This window comes from Juglans microcarpa x Juglans regia, chromosome 1D, assembly GCF_004785595.1.
Source record: "Juglans microcarpa x Juglans regia isolate MS1-56 chromosome 1D, Jm3101_v1.0, whole genome shotgun sequence".
In the NCBI taxonomy this organism is placed as follows: domain Eukaryota; kingdom Viridiplantae; phylum Streptophyta; class Magnoliopsida; order Fagales; family Juglandaceae; genus Juglans; species Juglans microcarpa x Juglans regia.
Genome location: NC_054594.1, coordinates 44,025,526 through 44,041,049, shown reverse-complemented (window position 1 = coordinate 44,041,049; position 15,524 = coordinate 44,025,526). Strand labels below are relative to the sequence as shown.

General features: G+C 34.4%; 3 protein-coding genes across 5 annotated transcripts; 1 reads left to right on the top strand and 2 right to left on the bottom strand.

Moving 5' to 3' along the window:
* Window positions 1-1,943: 1,943 nt before the first annotated feature.
* On the bottom strand, window positions 1,944-2,807 carry LOC121261796 (MAPK kinase substrate protein At1g80180-like). Its single transcript, XM_041164220.1, has one exon. It carries the CDS (start codon window positions 2,624-2,626, stop codon window positions 2,249-2,251), a length of 378 nt encoding a protein of 125 aa, XP_041020154.1. The 5' UTR covers window positions 2,627-2,807; the 3' UTR covers window positions 1,944-2,248.
* A 6,354-nt stretch (window positions 2,808-9,161) lies between these two features.
* LOC121261253 (DNA replication complex GINS protein PSF1-like) lies at window positions 9,162-12,411 on the top strand. 3 transcript variants are annotated; one of them, XM_041163521.1, is made up of 7 exons: window positions 9,162-9,393; window positions 9,620-9,762; window positions 10,369-10,436; window positions 11,417-11,530; window positions 11,645-11,807; window positions 11,974-12,120; window positions 12,212-12,411. In XM_041163521.1, the coding sequence occupies exons 2-7, from the start codon at window positions 9,688-9,690 to the stop codon at window positions 12,236-12,238; spliced, it is 594 nt and encodes a 197-aa protein (XP_041019455.1). In that variant the 5' UTR covers window positions 9,162-9,393; window positions 9,620-9,687; the 3' UTR covers window positions 12,239-12,411. The 3 variants fall into 3 exon arrangements, with proteins under 3 accessions (XP_041019455.1, XP_041019463.1, XP_041019472.1); XM_041163529.1 differs by having other exon boundaries at window positions 9,386-9,450; XM_041163538.1 differs by lacking the exon at window positions 9,162-9,393 and adding an exon at window positions 9,400-9,507.
* A 298-nt stretch (window positions 12,412-12,709) lies between these two features.
* LOC121260031 (F-box/kelch-repeat protein At5g15710-like) lies at window positions 12,710-14,138 on the bottom strand. The gene has a single exon (XM_041161894.1). The coding sequence runs from the start codon at window positions 13,942-13,944 to the stop codon at window positions 12,799-12,801; it is 1,146 nt and encodes a 381-aa protein (XP_041017828.1). The 5' UTR covers window positions 13,945-14,138; the 3' UTR covers window positions 12,710-12,798.
* Between the last annotated feature and the right edge of the window lie 1,386 nt (window positions 14,139-15,524).

The following is a 15,524-nucleotide window of genomic DNA, read 5'->3' as shown; positions in this document are numbered from 1 at the left end:
TAATTATGTAATATCCCACGTTTAAAAAAACGATATATCTCGTGAACATGTACGAGTTGAAAGTAAAATGATTCTTGCAAGAATCTTGCTACAGTCATTGAAAAAGTGGCCCGAAGAAGTTCCCGAACAATGTATTTCACTTTTTTATTTTTATTTTCTTTTTTTTTATGTATTTTTTTAATCATCATAAACATTTAAAAAAAAATCAGAGTATCATTAAAAAATACTTATTTAATCACTAAGTATATATATATATATATAATATATATATATATAAGGCATTCGGGACATAATTAAACATTTCTCTTCTCGCAATTAATAGTATTCTCATGACATCACGGGATCAACAATATTTTGAAATTCTTTAATATTAAATGAGAGCTAGCTTATGGAAGGGTAGTTGAGCCTAATATAAAAAACAGCCTGAATTCTTGGTGTGAACATTAGTTATATATATAGTATAGTCTAGCTGCAACCAATGGGGGTTTAGAATCTTAGATGCGGCATATGATCTAGAATTGGAGTTGGTGGCCGGGCATTGATCAATCACATTAATTTTGGGAATTAGAAGCTGATACATATGTATAATATTGTTGAAACCGAAAAGAAAGATGACATGCACTAAAGAGAAAGGTGAGAGGTGGTACGTCGCATCCTAGCTAGCTAGCTATATATCAAGAAATTTATAAGCATGGTCACAAAGAAAATGCAAAACCACTTGATTAATGTTGATTAAAATCAATATTATATTAATTAACTAACCAAATTCAAAATCAAGAATTAGAATCTCCACAGACATTTTAAAATGGAAAAATTTAACGGTAAGCGATTGATTCTGTACATTAATACGTATACTCATTCAATATAATTGATCAAAAATTAGATTTTATTGAAAACAGTGTTAATTTGAATTTAAAATATGAAGACAATAATATTAATACGTAAATTGGTACGTAAACTTACTTGTACATAATAAAATTCTTCCAAAATATACAACTGATGGATAATTGGTCGTATAAAATCAAGGCAGCATAATGAATAGACTCATGCTTTGAGTCATCTCATGATGATTAATTGTATCGATACCTTACAAGCCTAAGGACTCGTTTGTTTTCGTAAATGAGATGAGATAATTGAAATTAAAGTTTAAAATTAAATAAAATATTGTTAGAATATATATTTTTATTTTAAGATTTAAAAAAATTAGATTGTTTATTTTATTTTGTGTGATAATTTAATAAAGTTATAATGATTAGATGAGATCATAAGATGAGACGAGTTAAGAGAAATTGTGAAAATAAGCAAAGCATTTTTTTAACAAAAGTTAGTCTCCAATAAATATCAATCCCATTTTAATGGAGGGCATATAATTAACGAGATCATAGGTAGAGTACTCCTAAATAAGAGAACTAAACTCTCGTGTACTCTGTTGTCGTGTTTAATTAAGAAACCGGCTTTGGATGGAGGAGGTATCATTACTGGGAAGAGAAGCCGCTCTATACATACATATATATATATATATATGTATATATATATGCGCTCTAATGACATCAGGATAGCTGAAAAAACACCAGGATATCATCGGTACGCCACTCTTTGGTGATCCCAAGAACCCCAAAACTTTTCTGCAAAACGAAGTGCATGGATTCGAGCAGATTCTTCTATGTTCTGACTTTTCACTTTCTCTGAGAGACTCAGAGGGACACATCAGAGATTCCCATTCACAGTTTAAACACGCGCACACACACTCTCTCTCTGTTCATTACGGCTAGGCCACGTTATCCAAGACGTTGTACATCTGAAATTCCAGATCGAGTCCACCTTTGAATAATCGTAACCGAAAACGAGAAAGATAGAAATGTAATAAAGAAGGAGATCGAGAACCCAATCGATAGTTGCTTTGGACGGAATTGAAATTCCTCAAGAAGAGGGGAAGGAAAAGAGGCACCAAATATATACAAATAACTACATCCATCTCCAGGATCTAAGAGAAATAAAACATCAAACATGACAACAGATAAGTAACATGCAATTTAGAACCGGCCAAAGCATGCTGAATTCGTCCGTCTGTCTAAATCTTTTGGTTTCCAAAACTCTTACGTCTCACCTATATTGATCATGAGATGAACTTAACCCCTACCGAGCTAGAAATTAACGAAAAACATATACCGTGAATACTATTAAAGAACCTGCATATTACTCCACGAAGACCGGAATATCCCGCCTCCGGTCACCGGTAAACACCGAATTACCTTGATCTATGCTTAACAGCCGGCTTTGTCCTTCTAGTGCCCTTTTTCCCCGTCTTTCCGAAAGCACTGCAAAACCCACACGCAGAGACCTTAGGCGAAGGTGGCTCGATCGCCGGGGACACCTTTCCGGTTCGGTATCCGCGTGCTCCACCGTTCGAACGGCTGCGCTCGATGGTGTTGGTTGCTCCGACGGTTCTTGATGTCTTGATATCTTTGATATCGGGCTTGATCTCTAGCTCTTGTTGTGCTTCTTGTCCAGCTTGTCCGCGGTCTTCTTTTTGGTTGAGCTCCCCCGACAAAAATCTGTCTTCCCATACAAGCCCTGATGAACCTTGTCTCCTAAACGAAACCGCAGATCTTTGCAAACCTGCCATACCCTTTCCCTCTCGCTCTCTCTGTCTCTCTCTGTCTCTGGATCTTTCTCAAGCACTATATGAAAAAAAAAAAAAAAAAAAAAAAATAGGAAGAGGAAGAGTAAGCGGAGGATCGTATATATGAAGAAGGTTTGGTTTAAGAGACATCGAGCAGGTTAAAAAAAAAAAAAAAGCAGGTAACAAGACAACTAGGTCAACATCCTTCTTTGTTTTTTTAATTCCCTCTTTCTGTTAGAAGAATGATAGAATATATAAGAGAGGCAGATTTAATTAATTTCATTGACTGCGATATATAGATGATGTATGGCATACACTCATTTCTATATTTTATATGCAGATTATAAAAATTTATTAGCTACTAATTTTGTGAATTAGTATAATATTTATGTTGAAATAGACAAATGTTGTCCAATCCTGTATTTACATCTGTTAATGTTGTTGAGATCAATAATTTGACAAATTATTCTAGCTCGTGATTGAATTTGTTAATTTAATTTGTCCACCGAGGCTGACCTGACCTCATGACCTACCGACCAATTGGTCACGATCTTATTATACGTAGATGCGAAACCCAGACGCCTTGCTTTCATTAATCTCTCAATGATAAGTGATAACTAATTTAGTATAGAACCCAGAAAAGGAATTCGAAAATTGGGTCGTTCCAAATAATTTACTCTAATTTATAGTTATAAGTATATAATTCGATCATCATAATTGACCCCGATACCCCCGTCCCCAAAAATTAAAATAGATCATGAAGTTGTTAATTGACAATCGAAAATATATATAATATTTGGAAGAAATTTCACTTGGTATTTTAATTAAGATAACTTGGATAAGATGTCAGAAATCAGGTCAGGATCGAAGTTGTAACTATATCAAGGAAAAGTTTGTATTCGAAACTCATCTCAACTTATTTCAACTCATCTTAACTCATCTCATTACTATTCATTACTATTCTTCAACTTTAACTCATAAATCTCACTATTATTCACAATTCATTTTATTATTATTCATAATTTATCTCAACTCATCTTCAAATCCAAACGAAACCTAAGCCTCTCTTTTATTTTCGTAGATAAAATGATGAATTAAAATTAAAGATAAAATAAGGTTTCTCTTTAAAGATACTTGGACACTTTTGAGGCAGTGATATATACGTGCATGAGTTGCAAGACCAAATGAAAGCTGGCAGGTACGTACGTTTAATGGATGTGCACAAATTTCTTACCTGCGAGGAAACAGCAGCGGGGCCTCGTCACAATCAATAAACTGATGGCAATAATACTCATTTACGTACCTGACCGCCCGGAATCATAAATTTCTTTCAAATTAATCGATCTGACCCTTCTTCCTAATTCAAACATGGCAACTTGACCCGGTCATACTTTGATCTATCATTGATTACTGATGGATGGAAGTCAAAGACCTGAAATCTCTTATATATTTGATTGAATATTTTATATATATATATATATATTATGTCGTTCCATGGAAAAAATAAATAAAAAGTAGCAGACAATAATAATTGGCCATACACTTTTTATTACTCATGATCGGGGTATTGAAATTTGGTAAGCTACCATGATGATCAAGACGAATTCGGTTCACTATTTTAAGTCCAAAGCATCATCAAACGCCCATTTTAATATGTCTTCACCGTCGTCATCATCGCGCGCGTTATTAACAGTATCGTCAACTTAAAAAATGAAGAACGAAAAAATAAAGAAAAAAACATATATCCATTCATCTTATTGCCATGATTGATCAAATATTAATAATCGATGCAACATTTTACTGCATGTACTGGTGGGCCTTGGCAAGTCAAATTGACCCAAATAATGCAAATAATAATTAAGAAATCAGATATTCAATTATGATCAGGTCTAGTACTTGTAATCAAACTTTAATTTCCTTGTGTTGGATTTATTTTTTATCGGAAATAAGTGGCCGGAGGGTATTGTTCAAACTCAAACAATATACAAAAGAATCAGCACATGTCGGTTTGAAAAAAATTCTGGTTTTTTGAGACTCAACTGTGGTTATACAAGGTATAATCAACAATTACACAGTCTCAGAATGGATTCTGCAATCCATCATCAGAGATATTAAGCACCACGTTGACTCTTTTGATGAATGGAAGGCAGAAAAAATTCATCGACTTAAAAATCGATGTGCATACAACATGGTGCAATAAGCAGCTTCAATGCAAATCTATGGAAACATCTCTTTAATCCAAATCATGCCTTCTCTATTAGACTTCTATAGTGACAAGGACCACTTAGATAATTTGTATTTTAATAATTCTACACTAGGACTTTCTTGTTTTGTTAAGTTTTTACTAATGAACGCTTGATTATAATTTAAAAAAAAAAAAAAAAAAAAAAAACTCAAACAATATAAATAAATCAGTAGATCAATGAGTACTACACTTTAAGAATATAATGATTAATGAAAATAATTAAATTATCTATTCCATTAGCTTGAATTTTTCTTGTTTTGTTAAGTTTTTACTAATGAGAGCTTGATTATAATTTTTTTTTAGAAAAAAAAAACTCAAACAATATAAATAAATAAGTAGATCAGTGAGTACTACACTTTAAGAATATAATGATTAGTGAAAATAATTAAATTATCTATTCCATTGACTTGAATTTTTAAAATAAATAGTGAGATTTAATTATTTCTATTATATTTTTAACTTTAAATTGATTTAGCATAATCATGCAAATTATGTTAGTATCTGTCCCGCGTGTCTTTAAATTGAAAAGAATTTAGTGTATGATGAGAGAGATATTAATTATTGGTACCAGTAAAGGTGATAACAATAATTTGATGATAATGATAAGAGGATAGTGATAATGTTGGGTGAACAAGGCAACGTGATGATGATGATGATGCATGATTTGTGTATCATCATCATCGAGTGTTACTAACAGTGGTGGGAGCTACAGTTGTGACTGATTATGATATTAATGTTGACAATACATGATATGATTGTGATTATTAAGTGGTACAGCAGATTGCATACAAAATAATTATGATCATGATAAATCTTCTTGAATACACGCATTTTATACCAGCTAGCTATGAATTAAAGTTTAGGATATAAATGATTGGAAAAAATCAATTCAACTTAATTCTCGTGTAATGTTTTCTTAAAAAATAAAAAAAATAAAATCTATTTTTTTACTAATTCAAGCAAGGAGATTAATGGAGATTGAAAACTCACCAACTACGACTAATTACTCAAAATCTCTTATCTAAATAAGCTAAGCACCACATAATAACACAATATATATACCACTAGCTAGCTAGGGTTTCTAATGCTATGGTGGTGTCAAGTAGAGGGTCAAGTTCAGTTGAGGTCTACAGCTTTGGATTTTTAACACGATCGAGTCATGGCTGCCAATTCGTGTTAAATGTACTGTTGAGTTCTGTCAAGTCGAACTCATACTACATGAGCTAATTATATAAGTCATGGCCCATTTATTTAAACAAATTATAAGATTCCTTAACCACAGCTTGTTAACATTGGATTTGTATCGGATTGCGCACTATGATAAAAATGAATATTTATTATAAGTTATTTATAACAAAATAATTATTTATGACGAGAATATGTTTATTTGGATAAAAATAATAATTATTATTTTACCAGAAAATAATTAACAACAAATAAGTATATATATATATATTTTTTTTTTATATAACGAGAGGACATTATAAAAAGAATATAATGTGTTTTTGACAGATTGAGTTTGGATCTTATAATATGGTGGTCCATTGATCTAACCCCAACAATTTAGGTGAGTTGGATAGTGAATTGAGATGAAAGTTGAAAGTTAAATAAAATATTATTAGAATATTATTATTGTTTTGAAATTTGAAAAAATTAAATTATTTATTATATTTTATGTGAAAATTTTAAAAAATTATAATTATTATATGAGATTAATCGAGGTTAACTCTCAATCCAAACGGGGCATAATGGAACAATGCGACGGCATTCAACCAGCTTGCACACGGTCTCTCTAACCAGAAGAAATTCATTTTTTTTTTTTTTTCTAGCAAGTTATATGCCGCAATTTGATCAGCCTCTGATATATGCCTTCCAAAAATCGCAAATTTGTATTCCTTTAACAGTTTGTAGTGACTATATTAATTATATGATGAATAATTCCCCGTATTTGACTAATATTTATTACTGAAGATATATTGTTACAATGACTAGTAATTACTAAAACGAATAGATTCGAATTCAGGATCTGTCAAACAGTATCGAAAGCTTACAAAAATCTTTATTAAAATTGTTGTCATCCTCTGTTGTCTTGATTCCTTGCTCGCATGTGAGACGGAAACAGACAAGTAGTTTTATTTCAATTCTTCGTCCTCATCTGTTCTTTAATCGGAGGAGTAAAATGTGAAAACAAAAAAAAAACAAAGTTTGGCGTATTTGGTTGCTGGAAACGTGTTCAAGTTTTCATTTCCCTTCAAAATAAAACAAATCCTTCCATTTCCAATTAAATAAAAATAAAAATAAAAAATTGGACTTAATTCCTAGCCTACCATCCAATAAGTATCAATTCGAGGATAAATGATATTTACAAGTGTGTAAGCTCCACGCATTTTATTTAAAAAACCAGCTATGTTACTTACAACCGGCGGTAGTGGGGAACCACCAGATAATCAGCTGATGTGGCAGTCAAGAATATTATAAAAATAATAATAATAATAAAAACCAAAACCAGAAAAAAGCAATCTAATGCCTCAAAGTATGAAATAGAAGAGAAGTATTTGGTAAAATGCCTCAAACAAACTTTCCTTCTCACAAAATCATTTTTCGATTTCAGTTATTTCTTGATATAGTAGCACACAGGCTTCACAGTATTTATAGACTATTACAAGTCTGTAATCGCAAATCAGTTACAAAGAATAATTATAGACTTTTCTTTCTTCGCACGTTGTTATGGGTATTTTCTAAAACACAAATAGAGGGTTGTATCTCAATCGCAAATCAATTACAAATAATAATTCTAGAAGTCGTCGGCAAGCTCAACCAAGAACTAAAAAAGAATACCCAAAGATTGTAGACCAATGATGCAGAGGTTGAGTCTGAAAATGGGTTCGATAAAAAAAAAAAAGACAGGAAAGACAGAGCCAAGAAGAAGAAGTAGCAGTTGTGGTGTTCGTTGTTCATTGTCCAGCAGCCAGGATAATATATTCTGACAAAAAATGGATGAAAAACTTTACCAACACTTTTCATTGCAAGCCGATTCCGTAGAAATCTCGACATCTTGGTCTAAAGGAGGAAGACGAAAAGAGTTTCTTTGTCTTAGAACTGAAGGAGCAAATTAAAAAAGAGTTTTAATTTGGCCACGTAGGATATGGTGACCTCACAGTTCTTCTGGCCGGTTGTATATAGAATTTTTGTTAAAAAAAATAGATAAATATGAGACTTACATAAAAAAAAAATTAATCTTTTAATAGTGGACTGCACTCTTTTTCAAATGAAGTACATGAGATTTGTACATCTTAAAATTGTATAAAACATTATCCAATTTTGAATATGAAAAAGAGTATTCCATGATACGAAACTATCAAAATATAATTAAGATATATGTAATTAGAGTTATTCTCCTCAACAATTTTATACTTAACACACATATTGATGTGGTTCTATATTTTTTATATTTTTTTTCCTCAACATGTATGTAACGTAGGACTACCGAGTATAATTTTTTATGTAGTTTTATGGAGTTGGCATGTGATGCCCCCTTTTTTATTTCCCAAAGTTTTATGAAATGTGATCCCTTATTATTAAATAAAAAAAAAAAAATTTGGTGACTTCAAAAAGATGGGACATATCTATTTCAAACCATTATTATTTTTCTACTTGCAAATTACGGATCACGTGAACGTCTTATACTACAAAAATTTAGAAAATTATTTGAAGTTTTCAATCCTAATATTGCATTTCCTTTTAAACTATAAATTAAACAATAAACAAGAAAGCAATCCCGTGGGTGGCTGCCAAATTACTTATTATAATTGCAAAAATTATCACATATTTTTGAAATATGAATGACACCAAATTCATATAATCATAAAAAATCAATCATTAAAATCATTTATTAAATATTAACTTATGGTGAGATGAAATTCTGTAATAAAATAAATATAACACCCATCTATAATTTAAAAGAAAAGATATTTGCAACCGTAAATTATGCAACCACCGCGTAATCGTTTTAAAAATAATGAATAAAACATGAAACCTACATGAAAAAAATTAATTTTAATAGTGAATCATACTATTTTTTAAAACGATTATGCAGTGTTTACATACTTCACAGTTGTATATAAAATTACTCATAATTTAAAGAGAAATGTATAGAGATTTTATAAAGAAAAGTATTTAAAGGAAAATACTAATTATCCCACTTTGCCCCTTAGTGCAAAAGTGTACGTGTGTTTTTTAATATTTCCCTTACTTAAATTTGTTCTACTGGGACAGGGTTTAAAGGTAATTTACTAATTTCGTGCTACATACATGTGTTCGAATGAAAACGCAGGGCGGGTCGGAAAACCTGACCCTGACCCTGCCCCTGCCCCTGCCACCTAGATCCAAACAACCACCTGTTTTTAGCGGCTAATTTGAAATTCTTATATTAGCTAAACCCGCCAAATGCCCGCCAAAAAACAAAACCTGCGAACCACAGTGGCAAATCCACACTACTCCCCCGCGGCTGTCTCCCCACGCACAGGTAGTCTCACTTTTCAATCTTAAAGCCCATTTTCTATTTCCTCTGCCGAAAACATTTGTAATATTATCGCTCCATCTAATTCCAGATTTTTCACTTCGCGTCTTATATAATTATGTGTGTGTGTGTGTGTGTGTGTGGATATGTTACTGTGTTTGTTTTGGACGATGGGCTGTTAAGATTTCCGTGTGCAGAAGCTTTGTTTGATGAAATGTTTCAATGAATGTAGGTTTACGCAAGGGATAGTTCTGGTGGATTTGGGGACGAAGATTTAGTTGGTTTTCTTTCAGTTGAAAGATGTATGGGAGAAAGGCATTCCAGCTGGTGAAAGAACTTGCAAGTGGCGAAAAGGGGCAGCTCACAGCTTACAATGTAAGACATGTTGCTTGGCTAAGCTTACTGTAAAAGTTTTTGGCCGTTTTGTATCTACATTTGTGCAAAGGTTTTAGCAATGGGCGGATGATGCTCCATCTTCTCAATGTTTGTAAGACTCAATTATCAGTGCACTCTTTGGTAACTGTTAAATTTCTCGATATGCTTGTAAATTGAACGGGATTTTAGAAGTTGATCTTCAAATTCTGATGTGTTCTTATAACAGAAGAAAATAAATGCATTCCTAGAAATTGGACTTTCTGACTTGCCTCAATTTTTTGGAGCCTTGATAGAGATAATGTTTCATAAGCCAACTTTTTTTTCTTTTTTGGGAAGTTGCAATACATGCCATACGGAAACATTTTTAGGCTCACATGTGACAATACTTAAGATTGTCTATATTGATCATGTTTAAAAAACGTCTTCAGATGAAATAATGTGAAACGTTTCATTTGATTGCATGATGCAGACCCATCTCATTTTCAACCTCCCTTCAGGGTTCAAGACTCTCACTGTCTTCTCTCTCTCTCTCTCTCTCTCTCTCTCTTCACTTATTTTTCATGATAACATTACTATTTTTTTTTCCTTTTTACTATGATCATGTAGAGTGACTTGTTTGATCAAGTGACTGCAGAATGTAGTCAACATCACCTTGAGCTTCAGTCTTTGATAAGGTAATCTTATTTTCCTTATCTTGCTTCTCACAGCTCCTTCATTTGTTGCTTTATTCTATTTCCAATTTTTTTATTTGGAATTCTGTTCCAGAAAATAATATATTATGTCTCATCTTTTGTCCTCAACGCATTTGTTTTCATTTCTTTATCCCAAATGTGATTTATGAGCTTTGACGTCGTCACGGAAATTAACCCCTAAAATCCTTAGTGACAAATTCATCATTAATAGTGTGCTGTTACTACTTTCATTTCTTCTACATTGAATCAGAGGCTAATTCTTCCTCCTTTCTTTGCCCTCAAGATTTATGGCTGTAAATCCTTATCACTCCTGTTCAGTTCCTAGAATTCGATTGGATCCGAATATAGAATGCTAAACTCAGGTCAAATAGTGTGAAAAAAAACCATTGCTTTTCTCATAATACGTTCCTTCTTCTAACAACTTATAGACGTGAACAAATAATACACATTAGCAATTAATGCATATTTGATGCATACATTCTATATACAACATTTTTATATAGGTGATCAAGAAGTTTTATTCTATATACAACATATTTAGATTAGTCTTCTTTAAATAATGTAAAGGGAGAGAGAGAGTTATCACTTTTCTAGAAACGCTTGTTATAACCAAGAGATAATTTTGAATTGCTGCTGCCTTTTTTCGTTGGGGCAGGGGTGACTGGTTCACATTCCAACATTGTTTTTGAATCTTCAATATATCATCTCTGGCCTCTTAAATGTGTTAGATCCTAAAGAAATTTTTTTATCAAGTTAATAGAAATTACCAACTATAGTTTTCTGATATTAGCAAAATTGGCATTTTGAAATTCTGGTTACTCATTGAGTTAGAATTTATTTTTGGGAATTTCTTTCATCAACTGACTATTTACATCTATTATCCCTTTTCATATGCAATGGTAAATAGCATCAGTTTGGTTTTGGATGGCTCACATGGCTCATATATCTTTATATTACTGCAGAAAGATCCAAGAAGAAGGACTGGATGTCCAAACAACTAGAAATTCAGAACACTATGGAGCACTCATCCACCACCTTTCTTTAGTTCGCAATAAGCGCTGTTTAATGGCATATATGTAATATTTCTTGATTGCCGTGTTTGTTGAGCATATTACCAGAAGCTACCTGATATTTTAAAGGTTTATGTCTTCACTAGTTGTCAAGGTTATTATGGTTTTATAACCATGCAGGTACAACAGAGCAGAAATTATAAGAAGTTTGATATGGAAGGTAGGTCCTGTGCTTCCTCAAGAAATTCAAGAGAGGCTAAGTCACACAGAGGAAGAGTATTTTAAGAGGCATTCTGCAGCTTTGCAATCATATATGTCAAGACTTGACCTTGATTTGACTGTGGTAATCTCTCTCTCTCTCTCTCTCTCACACACACACACCCACACACAGATTAGTTTCTATTTTGGTGATTTTACGGGAAGGGTACATCTCAATGCTACAGTTTTGGAAGTAGATACGTCCACTTTTTTTATACACCATGATTCTATTTCTTTCTTGTGTTTGGCAGGATATGGTGCCACCCAAAGATCCTTACATCCAGGTGAGAGTCCTTGATGATATCGGTGTGGTACTCAGTGATGATAAGACAACCAATTTTGCTCGCCACTCTATGCACTTCCTTAAACGAACTGATGCTGAGCAATTCATCTCACGGGTGGGTTGTCCAGTAACCTATCTACTAAAATTCTCGTGGCAGAATGGCTTTTTGGAATTCTTCTAACCATCTCTCTCCCTTTCATCAACAGGGTTTAATGGAGGAACTCACAGGCTGACTTAGCAACCTTATTTATTATAGTCTTTTATTTCACAAAAACTGTAGAGAAGAGACTCCATATTGCAAAATTTCGAAGTGTTTTTTTACGAGGGTGTAGTTTAAAATCACGTCGCTGGTTTTTGGGCCCCCTGCTTTCTCGATAATTGGTACGAGGCCTTGCATTGCTTCTAATAGTTGTTAAACTGCCGCCCTGTACCTTGTGGATTAGATCTTTAAACGTTTGTGGCCTTGGTGAAAGTAAGAAACTCTGATCTGCCTCGGCAAAAGGGTTAGATTGCAAACCCTCTCAAGGTTCAAGCAGGTCTGCCTGTAGTAATTCTATCGTGGATACACCCGAATCGGATGTAAGAAACAGTACTTCCTAAGCTAAATTGAACCTTCCCCATTTTCGATTTGTCACAGGTTGTTCCGAGTTATAAAAACAGGTCATACTGAAACTTATTTCAGGGGTAAAAGGATCACGGAGCTCTAATAGAAACAATGTTCAGTGAAAGAAACACAACTGAAACAATAAGTGCAAATTACATGGCAATCGAAGGGAGTATTGTTATTAAATTATTAATCATTGTTTTCCGTGGAAGTAGTCTCAATTATGGATGAGGAGGCAAGGCTTGGATGAAGAAGTACTCCTTTTATTGGGAAACTCTGAACTCGTTTTCCCCCAATAGAACAGCACCCTTCTACCCAAAACCATTCCCACCTACCTTTATCTACCACTTCCCTCCAAACTGCCATTCCGGAACCAAGACACCTATACAAGTAAATTGCCTCATCACTTCCCACACACTTTGTGCTGCCCCAACTTCCCTTGCCACCTAAAAACCTCGTCTCCAATTCAGCTGGCATCTTCTCAACCAGTCCCCATTCATCCCCCTCTCCGAGCTCCCATATACAAGCAGGTTGACCGCACGTGCCACCCACTAGTGTCAGCACCCCATTCCGGCGCACTAGCGTGGCGAATTCAAGCCGGTCTGCCATCGGCACGTTCAGTTCTCTCCATGTGTTGGTGCCAATCTCAAAACCCATTACACAATAAGCCCGAGCAGAGGTAATCCAATATAGGAACCCCTTAGAGTACACACTCTCATTGGGTGTCCAGACAGTGAGCCTCACTGCAAATTCCACCGGCATGGACCCAACAATTTGCCATCTGTCATGTCTTGAGTCATACATTTCCAACGTGGGTTCATACATGGCACCACCACGTGGTGCCTCGGACATCCCACCTGCCACGTAGACCCTGAAGCAAGGAAATGGAACATCTTGGCTCGAGTCTAGTACTAGAACACCCACGGCAGGGTTAGTCCTCGTGGTGTTTAACAGAGGTAAGTGCCTAAATTGCCTGGAAAACGGATTACATATAGCCAGTTGGAGAAACGTAGAATTCGTGGGTCTGATAAGAACAAGGCTTCCAATAGGACCAACAAGCCGAACTGGGTCTGGAAGAAAGTGGAGAGAGAGAGCATGCCAATTGTTGAGAACTGGGTTGTGAGCGTAGCAAGACAGTCTGTGGTTTCGGTTTCGCATGGGCATGGCCAGGAACCATGGTGGCTCATCCCAGGGCACCGGAGGGATTGTGGTCAAGAGGTAAGCCTTGGCACCTGCGTGCCAATGCCGGCAAGTCGACCTGGCCCGAGCCAAGGAGTCTGGGGAGAGGTAGGAGAAGATGTTGGAAAGGAGATCAGAGGGAAGGTCGCTCCACATGGTGATGGAAGAGGAGAAAGGTTCTGCACGATCGGGGAGTGAATTAGAAACGTATCAACAGCTGGGTGGTCACTGGTGAGAGCGTTGCAATTATTGGTGCGGATGAATTATTGGAGAGGTATCTATAGCATTGAAAAGTGTGACCACATGAACTGATAACTATTCGCATCTGACCCACATGTGAGTCTTGTCAGTTTTATTTTATTTTATTATTTTATTTTCAATTTGCTTTTATGAACCATAAAGGATGGTTCTTGCCTTTTGGAAGAGCACAAAGGGCGACTGAAATGAGTTTTACAAGTGGACGAAGGGACAAACGGACAAATTCTTTTTTTTTTTTCTTTTTTTTTTAAGCGACAAACGGACAAATTCATTTTGCTTGTTTTAGATCCCTCTTTTCTTGAATTTTTATTGGTGAATTTTGCGGTGGGTCACTGGTACTATAGATAATAGTATAGAATTATCTGTTTTTGTTCCTTTTTCTAGAATTTCTTTTGTATTTTTTTCAAATTTATAAATAATAAATTATTACAGAAAGCTGTAATTTTTTTTTTTTATTTGAATTGTAACTGAAAGGATTAACAAAAAAAAAAAGAGGGAATTTTCCTTCCCAAATTTGCCATAGAAAACCCTCTTGTCGGCACTTAATATAATACTGATACAAAAGAGGGGACACACCCTCTAAAAATGAAAACTTGCCAAGAAGCTGCAAAGATTTCGGCTTTGGTACATGTGCATGATGGCCTGTCCACTAGTCGATTTTATTTGAAGAATTACCAACAGCCTCAATGGAAATGTTGCTCCTCTTATTTTAGAGACAAGCAACGACAGTAATTTCTAGTTGCGTAGGATCTATTCATCTTACTTTACTCGCAGGTTTCATCAGTTTTTGAAGGAATTCATTTTAATTTATCTTATCTTATTATTATAATTTTTTTAAATTTTTATGTAAAATATAATAAATAATTTTAATTTTTTAAAATTTTAAAATAATAATAATATTAAAAAATAATATTTTATTTAACTTCCAACTCAAATAAAAAAAAAAAAAAGCAGCCGTAATTTTAATACTTAGCTATAAGAGTTTAAACTTTAGAGTTCTTTGCGTGTGCCAGATGCAGGCTGGGATATAATTTAAAATTGGGGAGGGAGATGCGGCGACAAACCAATTTAATAAAGGAAGCTGCTACGTGTACAGCACACACTTTCTTTTTTTTTTATTTATGTCCACCCATCACATCCATCTGATTTCAATTCCTCTCTCCTAATTCCCTTTCACGGAAATCCCTCTCTCATCGGCCTCTCGAACCCCCTCTCTCTCCTGCCTTTCTCATCAAGCCAATCAAGTTCTCTCACCGAACCCCTCCCCCTCTCTCTCGCTCTCTCTCTCTCTCGCTCTCGCTCTCTCTCTCTCATTGAGTTCTCTCTCACCGAATCCCTCTCTCTCTCTCCTCGAGTTCAGTTTTGGTTTAGTATAAACTCGGTTGGTCACATCATGTGTGGTATAGAATTTGGAGCGGTGCGTTTTCTCAAAAAAAAAAAAAAAAAAAAAAAATTTGGAACGATGCTTATCAGCCGTC